At 38.2% G+C, this 12,577-nt stretch overlaps 1 protein-coding gene across 1 annotated transcript in view; it reads right to left on the reverse strand.

The window, feature by feature from the left end:
• Positions 1 to 1,417: 1,417 nt before the first annotated feature.
• Positions 1,418 to 12,577, reverse strand: part of DYTN (dystrotelin) — a 74,427-nt gene continuing 63,267 nt past the window's right edge. Inside the window, exons 12-13 of the mRNA XM_070798396.1 lie at positions 10,737 to 11,250; positions 1,418 to 1,561 (exon numbers count right to left, since the gene is read on the reverse strand). Coding sequence (XP_070654497.1) covers positions 1,458 to 1,561; positions 10,737 to 11,250 — 618 coding nt within the window. The 3' untranslated portion in view covers positions 1,418 to 1,457. The remainder of the gene's footprint in view (positions 1,562 to 10,736; positions 11,251 to 12,577) is intronic.

Here is a 12,577-nt window from a genome sequence, read left to right on the forward strand (position 1 = left end):
TTTGCTTGTGGACACTGAAATTTGACTCCAAGTCATTTTCAAGTGTTAGAAAACATTATTCTTCATTTGACTTTTTCCAATTATTATTTTTTTTTAAATGTAATAACCTCTCTTCATTCACAGCCAGCACAAAACTGGCAGTGGGCAGATTTGACCCTTGGGCTATAGTTTGCTGACTGGTGCTCTGGGACATCCTTATCAAACTTGTAAGGAACAGATAGGAGGAAGTAAGAAACAGTGAATATGCTGAATAACAGAACCAAAATTAAAAAAAAAAAAAACAACCTCATGTTAGGCTGAAAAGCAAATTCAAAAAGATTAGGATGAGATTGAACAGAAGTAACATAGTCCTAATCCTACCAGGTTGGACATTATTTCACTTTGGAAACTTTACTAGAAGTTATGGATCATATGAAAAAGAGCACACAGTCTCTCTAAATGTAATATGAACTGCACATCCAGACAATAGGTGAAATAATGGAACCAAAGCAATTTTTGTTGAAAGTTGAAAGCATTGGTTTAGAGTACAGGCTCAAGAGCTGGGTTCAAACCTCAACTTCATCAAGTAGTGACCAAACGACTTTGGACAAGCTACTGACCATTTTCGTGCCTTAATTTTCTTATAAAATGAGATACCTATTTACTACTAGGTTTGTTGTGAGGTTTAAATGAGCTAGTACATATACGGTGTGTAGAAGTTAAACACTCTCACAGTTAAAAAATGTTAGCTACTACTTTGAACTTTATTCAGTTAAATACCCTAATCATACATACAGAGGAGGGAAGCACACAAGTACTTTGATCAAATTCATTGAATGTGGGATTTTAGTGAGAAACATTTATGTTTTAAAATAAATTTATTTTGAGATAATTGCTGAGACATACACATAGTAAGAGATAATATAGAGACATCCTATTTATGCTTCATCCAGGTTCCCTCCATAGTAATATCTTGCATAACTATAGTAAAATAACAACCAGAGAATTGACATTGGTAGAATCCACAGAGTTTATTCAGATCTGACCAGTTCTGCATGCACTCGTGTGTGTGTGTGTGTTTGTTCTTTGCCAAGCCTGTTCTCCAGCAGAAGCATCTGGACAGAAAATTAGGTCATCAATTCAAAATTTAGATATTAAAGAAGATAGTTGCACAAATTCCTGTAGACCACATGCTTGAATACGACTACCAATGTATTCAAAGAAAGGGCCTCTATTGGAAGTACAGCACAACTAGATTTGAATTGCCTCTTCTTTCCATTTCCCTCTACCCCTCCTCACTCCCAAGGCTTTACTCTGAAGAACTAAGACACAAGAGTAGAGAGATTAAAAAAATAAAATTTTCATCGTGCTTCATACCAGACTATTAAGAAAGAGGTAGAATGTTTAGTGTAGTCAGTACAGATTTTGAAAACACGTTTTGTCATCACCTTAAGGGGCCTTGGAATCTGGGTTCCTTTTCACTTCAGGTTGGTCAAGGTAATCTGATCAACAAGGGCAGAGAAAGCCCTGCACACTCGCTCAGCTCCACAATATAGGTCCAGGTTTACTGAAGATTGCAGGTCTGAAATCAACAAACAGGAAAGTCCTGCAGAGAAAGCACCTATAGGTCCTTAAACTGATCTTAATAAAGTTCTAGCACAGAGAAGAACTAAAATTCATCTCTCTTCAGTTCCTGGTGGCAATGCCCTTTCTCTAAGCTAGCCTGAAAATGAGATGGGTATCATTTACCATGATCAGTTACCAATTGAGACAAGTTGTGGTCCTTAAAGAGAATTTTCCCATAGGTTCAAGCAAAATTCTGAGTAGCCAGAAATCCCACTCTTGAGCAGCGGTTTTCACACTCTGGTGTATGTTGAAATCACCTTTGTTTGTTGTGTTAGTGGCTCAGTCATTTCTGATTCTTTATGATCACATGGACTGTAGCCTGCCAGTCTCCCTATCCGTGGAATTCTCCAAACAAGAATACTGGAGTTGGTTGCCATTTCCTTCTCCAGGGAATCTTTCTGACCCAGGGATTGAAGCTGGGTCTCCTGCACTGCAGGCAGATTCTTTACCATCTGAGCCACCAAAGAAAACCTAAAATCACCTGGAGAGTATTAAAACAGATTGCTAGGTCACAGGCTCAGAGTTCAGATTCAGTATATACGAAGGTTAATTTTATGTGTCAATTTGAATAGACTGTGGTGCTTGGATATTCAGTAAAACATTTTTCTGGGTGTGTCTGTGCAGGTGTTTCTGGATGAGGCTAACATTTGAATGAGTAGACTGAGCAGAGCAGAGTGCCCTCCCTGATTAGGTGGATGGACTTCATCCAATCAATTGAAGGCTTGAATAGAAAAGGTCTGAGTAAGAGAATTCCTTCTGTCTGATTGTTTTCCAGCAGAGACATCAATTTTCTTCTGCTTTTGGACTCAAAAGGAGACATCAGTTCTGGAGAACTCAGACTGCTATAGTATATCAGGGATGGGACCCAATAAATTGTGTTCCTAATAGGCTCCTGGGTGATACTGATGCTGGCCTAGGGATGATGCTTTGAGACCTCTGCTCTATAGTTACTGATTAATGGTTTGAGTGGTCCCCTATGATCTATTGTAATAGGAATCGTGCTGTAGAAAGATCTTCAGTTTGGCAGTTATCAACCAAAAAAATGTATATGCATAATTTTTAGGCTAAAAGTTCCACTTCTAGGAATTGATCATACAAACGTATTTACATATGAGTACAAATATATATGCTATAAGGATACTCACCAAAACATTCTTATGATAATAAAAAATTGGGAGCAACTTAATTACACACCAATAAGTAAATTACTGTATGTTTATACCCTGGGATATTATGTAGCACTTTATAAATGACATTGCTCAATGTCTAAGGTACATTGGCAAGTGAAAAGAGCAAAAACAAGTTCAATCTAATTTATGTTAAGAAAGTAGAGACACATAAATGCAAAGAAAAAAAGTCTGAAGAAAAATTCACTAAACTGCCAACAGTTTTTACTTCTGAGAAACAGGTGCCAGATCATGATGGTGAATTCATTTTTAAAAAGCATGTGCACTTGGTCATTTTAATTTTATGATGAACATGTTGTATAATATTGTTTGTGTAATTAATAAAAATAAGATTGCAGGAAACAAAAACTTAGAAAGGCTTATTTTGTTAGTTATACACTTCAGTTACATGATTTATTTTGGCTCCATCTGTGCTGTTTCCTGTTGAACATAAGAGGAGAGGGTTCATGCCTTATTTTTTTTTACTGTTTATTCTCTAATACTGCTCCAGAACTACAAGAACCTTGAATAAATAATATTCTATTGCCCAAATAAAATCTTGTCCAGAGGCAAACTTGTTTTAGAATATTCTGTTTCTCAGCCCATAGTTATAAAAACTTTAAATACAGTAATAAAAAATAGAGAAATGACACTCCATTTCATACATTAAAAAAAATTTAGTTGTTATTTTTTTTTTAAGTTCCAGTCCCTTGAAATGTTAAAATAGCCAAAGATATACACTTAGAGCTGACTGTGGCTCAGATCACCAGCTCCTTATTGCAAAATTCAGGCTTAAAGTGAAGAAAGTACGGAAAATCATTAGGCCAGTTGAGTATGACCTAAACCAAATCCTTTATGTTTATACAGTGGAAGTGACAAATAGATTCATGGGATTAGATCTGGTACACAGAGTGCGTGAGGAATTATGGACAGAAGTTCATAACATTGTACAGGAGGCAGTGACCAAAACCATCCAAAAGAAAAAGAAATGCAAGAAGGCAAAGTGGTTGTCTAAGGAGGCTTTACACATAGCTAAGGAAAGAAGAGAACCAAAAAGCAAGGGAGAAAGGAAAAGATATACCCAACTGAATGCAGAGTTCCAGGGAATAACAAGCAGAGATAAAAGGCCTTATTAAATGAACAGTACAAAGAAGTAGAGGAAAAAAGTGTTATGAGAAAGACTAGAGACTGCTTCAAGAAAATTGGAGATACCAAGGGAATATTTTGTGAAAGGATGAGCACGATAAAGGACAGAAACAGTGAGGACCTAACAGAAGCAGAAGATATTAAGGAGAGGTGGCAAGAATACATAGAAAAACCGTATGAAAAAAGCTTTAATGATTTGGAAAACCATGACTGTGTGATCATTTACCTAGAGCCAGACATCCTGGAGTGTGTCAAGTGGGTCTTAGGAATAAGCATCACTATGAACAAAGCTAGTGGAGGTGATGGAATTCCAGCTGAGCTATTTCAAATCCTAAAAGATGATGCTGTGAAAGTGCTGCCCTCAATACACCAGCAAATTTGGAAAACTCGGCAGTGGCCACAGGACTGGAAAAGGTTCATTCCAACCCCAAAGAAGGTCAGTGCCAAAGAATGTTCAAACTACTGCACAATTGTGCTCATTTCACATGCTAGCTAGGTAATGCTTGAAATCCTTCAAGCTTGGCTTCAACAGTATGTGAACTGAGAATTTTCAGATGTACAAGCTGGACTTAGAAAAGGCCAAGGAACCAGAGATTAAATCGCCAATATCCGTTGGATCATAGAAAAAGCAAAGGAATTCCAGAGAAATATCTACTTCTGCTTCATTGACTATGCTAAAGCCTTCAACTCTGTGGATTACAACAAACTGTGGAAAATTCTTCAAGAGATGGGAATACCAAACCACCTTACCTGCTTCCTGAGAAACCTGTGTGCAGGTTAAGAAGCAACAGTTAGAGCCAGTCATGGAATAATGGACTGGTTCAAAATTGGGAAAGGAGCACATTAAGGCTGTTCAGGTAGGATCAGAAGGAGAGGCACATGTCCTACTACCTGCCCAAATCCTTCTTGTTGGAATCCATCTTGACTGAGCAATGCATGTGCCACCAGGAAGGACCCTGAGTCAGAATGATTGGCTAGAGTCAACCCAGAAACTAATCCCATCACCATAAAACCCAAGACTGTGAGCCATATGGCAGAGCAGTTCTCCCAGGTTCCTTTACCCTCCTGCTCTCTGCCCGGGCACCTTTTTCCAATAAAGTCTCTTGCTTTGTCAGCATGTGTGTCTCCTCAGATAATTCACTTCCATGTGTTATACAAGAGCCCACTTTTGGGCCCTGGAAGGGGTCCCCTTTCTATAACAGGAACATGTATGAAATCAGTGTGCATGGGTGCATGCTAAGCTGTTTCAGTCAGGTCCAACTCTTTGTGACCCTGTGGACTGTAGCCTGCCAGGCTCATCTGTCCATGGAATTCTCCAGACAATTCAGCATGGGATAGGTTACCATGCCCTCCTGCAGGTGATCTACCTGACCCAGGGATCGAACCTGTACCTCTTACACCTCCTGCATTGGCAGGTGGATTCTTTACCACTAGTGTCACCCAGCAGTCCAGAGGAAACTGCAGTGGGAAAGTAATTCACCTGAATGTAACTAACAATCTATCTGGGCTCTGAATGAATTCAGGATGTGAGAGAAGGCTATCAAAATAATGGGTACAGAGGTTTAAACATATTAGATTATCTAGTCTGTATTACTTTTCTGGCAATGGAAATACTGAGCCCGTGCTTTCCTTATAAGAATAATTAATTAGGCAAACCAATATATATTGAATATTTACTCTGTACTAAGACCTCTCTCTTGAGCTCCAGATTGTACATGTTGATTGCCTCTGATATTTCCATTTGGTTGTTTCCAAGCAGTTCACACTTAATGTGTTCAAAACAGAACTCCTGATGTGTTGACCTCTGTCTCAGCTTTCCCAGCTTTCCTCATTGCAGTAAGTATATAACCTTCCACCCAGGCTAAGCCATTGTCACTTGCCTAGACTACAACAGGCTCTCATCCCGTCTATTTACAAACCCTCTTGCCCTTCAAGTCATTTTCCACACAATGTCAGTTTTGTAAAAACATAAATCTACCCCTTTCTAAATGAATGCCCAGTATCCAACACAGTTCTTAGCACATAAAGTTCAATTAGCATTTGTTGAATAAATGAATGATGAACCAACTAGACACATTTTTTCCTACCTTCATGGAGCTTAATGCTAGAATTCTGTGTACCATTTCCTATCAAGGATTTTCATATGTATGCATGTATGTGTGTACATGTATGTATGACAAAGAGAGAAAGACTCACCAAGACTTCAGTACATACTCTTAGGATTCCTAGGCAGTATATCTACATATACCTTCATGGCTACTTTTGAGAAGTCTGCTTTCTAAATACTTGAGATAAAGATCCAGAGTTGCTTAAGCACTGCTCTTTATTTTTCTACAATCTGCTGAAGTTCAAGCTTCATTTTCTGATTATTTAAAATAATAGTTTAGATGATGGTTCTAGGTGGGAAAGAAAGGAAATGGAATAATTCTCCCACATCCCCCTTAACCTCGCCTCCTCACCCCATCATCACTCCCTTGCCTTGCCTTCTCATCCTTGAAACATGCTGTGGTAAATAGAAGGCAAGGGGAGATGGAAGAGAAGTAGGGGAAAAAATTTCAGAGATTTACATAGGAAATTTCACTCATAAATGAAAAGAAAATAATTTAATGAGAAAGTAAGACCAGAGTATGCTGTCCTTTTTTGGTCACTATAAAAAGAAATAGTGTTAGATGCTCTTTCAAATCTAATTTCTTTACTGCAAGTTTGAACAAATCATTTGCCGCTGATTTTCAATCCAACATTTGGAATTTAAAGAGGTTTGGGGAGACCCTTCTATACACTTCTTTTCCAGTAAGTTCTGAGTCTCCTGAAATTCTACTATCCTAGATCTTGATACTGAATGACTCTATTCAGTTATGTCAACAACTATGCCCAAACTGCAGAGAAGGCAATGGTACCCTACTCCAGTACTCTTGCCTGGAAAATCCCATGGATGGAGGAGCCTGGTGGGCTGCAGTCCATGGGGTCGCTAAGAGTCGGACACGACTGAGCGAATTCACTTTCACTTTTCACTTTCACTTTTCACTTTCACTTTTCACTTTCATGCATTGGAGAAGGAAATGGCACCCCACTCCAGTGTTCTTGCCTGGAGAATCCCAGGGATGGGGGAGCCTGGTGGGCTGCCGTCTATGGGGTCACACAGAGTCGGACACGACTGAAGCGACTTAGCAGCAGTAGCAGCAGCATGCCCAAACCGACCATGAAGCTTGCCATTTTTGTTGCATCTCCTGCACTGGCAGGTATAGTCATATAAAGTTCATCTTAATTTCCAAAATATGTTGACTTCTTAGCAAAGCTCCAACTCAGAAGGCTAGTCAGCTACTAGGATAATCACAACACTGAGTGAATATATTGATAGTCTGAGTAAATCAGTATGTTACAAACTATAGATCTTTCTGGTTTTTCTAACAATTCTCAAATAAAAAAATTAAAAATTAAGGCAGTAAAATGATTAGAAACTTTCTGCTATTATCTGATGCATCTGTAACAGAGATAGAAATAAAATAAAAATGACCAATACCTTAATTCAGTTTGTTTGTCTTTCCACATCTTCATAAGTGTGGTTATCACATTTCTGTCTCTGATTACATTTGGTGTGATTTTGGTAGGCATGCATAGATTATGTACAAATTACAGGGGGTATTTTTAATATCCATATCAACGATGGCTAAGTTGAGTTTGCAAACAGGATTATAGTCGATACATCACTGAACGAGGATAAAAACTTAATAAGAAACATTTGAGTAAAGAATGGCAGTGTTAAACAAATGTAAAAAGTAGCCATGAAGGTATACATAGATCCTATGCTTAAACACCTCAAAGAAATTAAATTGATGTAAAAGAAATAAAACAATAAATTTAAACCTTAGAGTTAGTACTTGCTGAATTATCACAAAGTATACAATGCAATATAACAACAAAAAGGGAAAGGTGTACTTTTGTGCTAATATCATAAGCATGTTTGTATAATAATTCAGGCTTCCTGCAGAAGCATCTCAATGGTGCTACTGTAAATGGAAACAGGTAGATTTTTTGAGATATATATTTTTTATATTATCTACGAGATTGGATAATGCTAATCGTATCTTTTTACATTATTACATAATCTGAATTTAAAAATAAACTTTGCCTTTTTATGATTTCCCTTTTAATGATCTAATGATGGGTGTATATATAGATATATCAATATATATGCTGCTGCACTCAGTGCCCCCAACCCTGCAGCAGGCCACCATTGACCTGCACCTCTGCTGGAGATGCCAGGACACTCAGGGCAAGTCTGGGTCAGTCTCTTGTGGGGTCACTGCTCCTTTCTCCTGGGTCCTGGTGCATACAAGGTTCTGTTTGTGCCCTCCAAGAGTCTGTTTCCCGTGTAAGTTCTGGTGGCTCTGTGGTGGGGTTAATAAGAGGACTTATGCCATACCCAGGTCTGCTGCATCCAGAGCCCCTGCCCTGTGGCAGTCCACTGCTGACCTGTACCTTTGCAGGAGACATTCAGACACAGTTCTGGCTCAGTCTCTGTGGCATCTCTGGGTCCTGGTGGGCACAAGGTTTGTTTGAGCCCTCTGAACATCTCTGGCGGGTAAAGGGTTTGATTCTAAATGTGATTTTGCCCCTCCAACCATCTTGCTGGGGATTCTCCTTTGCCCTTGGATGTGGGGTATCTTTTTTGGCAAGATCCAACATTCTCCAATCAATGGTTCAGCTGTGAGTTGTAGTTTCAGAGTTCTCGCAGAAGATGAGCACATGTCCTTCTACTCCACCATCTTACACCAGTATGCAGAGCTGGGATATTGTCTCCCAAATATGAGTAGCAGATGTAGTCTGTTAAGAATCTGAAATAAACCACATTTGTGAGGGCTAACCCAATATTTTTAATATTTTAAAAATCAATAGCTTTCATAAATTCAATTGGAGAAACAAAAACAAAAAATAAAAATGGGATGAGTATGTGAAATCCTAGAAGAGTTTCTAAAATAAAAACCACATTTTAATGTGAAATTTTCCTAAAAAGGTCTAGTGGATATTGACTTTATTTTAGAATACTCATCATGACTCCAGTGATGTTTAGATGGAAATAAGTGGGTGGAATCTTGTGTTGGCCTAAGAATCAGGCAAAAGGAGTTCTCATCTAGTCTTTGTCTCAGGCAGTCTGAGCATACTTCTGGCATATTTGTGATTTTACTTTCTCTAATACACGATTATAACTCCAGCTGTCTTCACAGTAGATATTTTTAGAATTACCCAGTAATTACTTCATTGACTTAGCTCTACCAAGTTCAATATATAACTGACATTATCACGTTCCCACTTACAGCTCACCAACTGCGATCGTGTTTCCCTTCCTAAATTCTTATACTGAAGTCCCACTTCCACTATCTCCAAGTGCGACCATATTTCTAGATAGAGTCTTTAAAGAGTTAATTAAATTAAATGAACGTTGTGTGGCTGGATCCTAACCCAATAGGAGGAGCGGACTTATAAAAAAGAAGAAATTTGGATAGGGACATTTTGTTGTTTTGTCACTAAGTTGGGTTTGAGTCTTTTTGGGATCCCATGAACTGGAACTATAGCTCACCAGGCTCCTCTATTCATGGAATTTTCCAGGCAAGAACACTGAGTAGGTTGCCATTGCCTTCTCCAAGGATATTCCTGACTCAGAGATCAAACCCATGTCTCCTGCATTGGCAGCAGTTTCCTTACCACTGAGCCACCTGGGAAGTCCATTACAGAGAATGCATGGAGGAAAATGGTGTGAAAACACAAGGAGAAGACAGTCATTGACAAGCCAAGGAGAGAGGCCTTAGAAGACAACAATGCTGCTTATACCTTGATCTCCAGCTTCTAGCATCCAGAAGTGTGAGGAAAAACATTTAATTGTTTAATCCACCTGATCTGTGATTCTTCGTTATGGCAGTTCTAGTAAGCTAATACATCAACTCAGAAATATGTGGGGAAGGTCTTCTCTGATGCAAAAAAATGAGAATATTAACCTTTGTTTTATCGCTGGTCTCTAGATGACTCATTCCAACATAAAAGATCTTAAAAAGAAAGGGATGTAAATACAGATATAGATATATTAAGATGACAAAGTCTTCTATAAATAAGACAATGTCACTGCAAAACAGAAGAAATAGCTATAATAAAGAAGTATTAATAAAAAGAACCCTCAGATTTAGCAACAAGCACAGCTTATAAGGGTGATGATGATAGTGTTACTTGTAAAAACATTCATCAATTATCCTCCAGAGAGAGACTATAATTTTTACTCTCATTTTATTTATTTATTTATTTTTTGTGTCCCCCCCGCCCCCCACCCCTAAAATGTTTTTACTCTCATTTTAAAAGGGTCACATCAGGCTGCCCAGTTACATATGTTTTAGTACTATTGATAATGACAGTTGCCACTACAAAATAATAGCCATTTATTGAGTTCTTGGTATGTGCCAGGTGCTATAATACAATCTCATATGGCTTATCACCTCTAAGGCTCACAATAACACTATCAATTAGGCAATACTAGAAATCAAGTTCAAAGAGGTTGTGCATGTGTGCTCAGTTGCTCAGTCGCATCCAGCTGTTTGCAACCCCATGGACTGGAGCCCATCAGGCTTCTCTACCATGGAATTCTCCAGGCAAGCATACAGAAGTGGGTTGCCACTTACTCCATCAAAGAGGATATTATTGTCCAAAAGACTCACAATTCAGTTACTCACTAGATGAATTGTGGCTGTTGGGCTAATATTATGGACTCAAGTGTTTTAAAAGGCAGCCTGACCCCCTGGCCATCACAATCTCTAGTGATTGTGAGAATCTTACCAGAAGGCGCTTCTAGAGTGCAGGCATCTGTGAGTTTTGACAACAGTTCTTGCAGTTCTTCTTCCTCTAGCTCATCCTTCCCCTCCTGGATGTTCATTGCCCCTTTCCTTTCCACTGGTGCCAGAGCAAGACTGGTCATTTCGATAGGAGGAATTTGGGGGATGTCCTGCAGCCGTCCTTCCTGGGAACTGGGCAGGGCACTAGAGGTTTCCTTTGAGGTCTTCTGTGCTCGGCTTTGTGCCCTGGGGCTTTGCACTGGCCTCGGCTTTGAGGTGGCCTCTGGTAATTCTGAGTTTGGCAGAGCATGTTTTGCAGGAGCTGGACCTCGGTGGCTTCCATTAATCACAGTGGACCTAGGAAGTGTTTCCTGTTGTGAACCATCCTCAGTGGAACCCTTGATCTGGGAAGAATCTCCTCCCCTTTTCTGAAATCTTTCTTCACCCCTTCCATGGTCACCCTTGGCAATCACATTTTGCCAGGAAAAAGATGAACGATGGAGGGGCTGCAACATTGCCTGGGTAAAGAAAATTTTATTTATGAAGAAATTAACATTTTTCTTACTTTTTCATTATGTTTTAAATTTCAATATTTCAATAGGAAATTTTAATGCAATATTTTCTTTTTTGTCTCTACATTATTGGCAAATTTATTTTATGCTACTAATTCAATGGCACCCTAAAACTGTCTACAAAAGTGAGAACAGTTTAGATTCTAAAAAGATCATGGGGAATAATCATAAGGAATTTTGGAAAACTCTAGGTTCTGAAAGTTCAAGTTCTAAAATATCAAAGGAGTATCTGAAAATGTCATGATATATTGTATTGATAGATAAAAATATTACAATAAAAAGTTCATAATGATCTACTTAGGTTTCAAAATAAGCCATAGGTATAAAATCTAGGGAATGTGCAGCCTGTAAAGCACAGGTCTCTAAGTGTAGTCCACAGACTCCTGGAGGTCCCTGAGATCCTTTCTAAAGCACATGGAACTATATTCAATATCTTGTAATAACCTTTATTGAAAAGAATCTGAAAAGGAATATATATATTTATGTATAACTGAATCACTTTACTATATACTTGAAATGAACACAACATTGTATATCAACTATACTCCAATAAAAAAGAAAAAAGTATATCCTTGAAGGTGTAGCAAAAATTCTTGTTTTTCTCAGTAACATGTCTCCTTAATATTGTATGTGATGAAATGTGATGTATGCATAAAACATTTCTGATGTTTACTGAAATATAAAAATTGTCTCTTATGCAAAAGAATTAGGCTTTGGTATTTGGCAAACATCTTTTTCAAAAATGAATGAAGTGAGACTATTACAGTAAGGAAAACAATGTTCTCTGAGGACAATTTTAATAGCTGAGCTTTTAAGCAAACATTAGAATTTTGGAAAACTTTCATCCACTACCATGAGCTTGCCTCCATTCCAATTCCTAAAGACTTTTCTGACAAGATTCATGGTAATATTAATGAATATGATTTTTAAAATCTTGTATAATGAAATGGGTGAGCATTAGGAAGTTCAGCATAGCTTGGTAAATTTCCAACTGACCAATGTATGATGGTACAAAATCATGCCTAGATAGAAGATTCATTCAAAAAGCACAACAGAATATTGTGTCTTAATCAAACAGGGTGTAAAAGACATGTGGTTTCAGATTCAATATTGCAACCATTCTCTTATGAAACAATCATTTATTATGTTTTGATCTGGTATCAAGGAAGATCTCCAATTTTCTGAAAAGGCTACTAAAATGCTTCTTTCTTTTTCATCTACAAATCTGTGTGAGGCCAGATTTCTTCACATACTTCAGCCAAAACATCTTGCA

This window comes from Bos indicus, chromosome 2, assembly GCF_029378745.1.
Source record: "Bos indicus isolate NIAB-ARS_2022 breed Sahiwal x Tharparkar chromosome 2, NIAB-ARS_B.indTharparkar_mat_pri_1.0, whole genome shotgun sequence".
NCBI lineage: Eukaryota > Metazoa > Chordata > Mammalia > Artiodactyla > Bovidae > Bos > Bos indicus.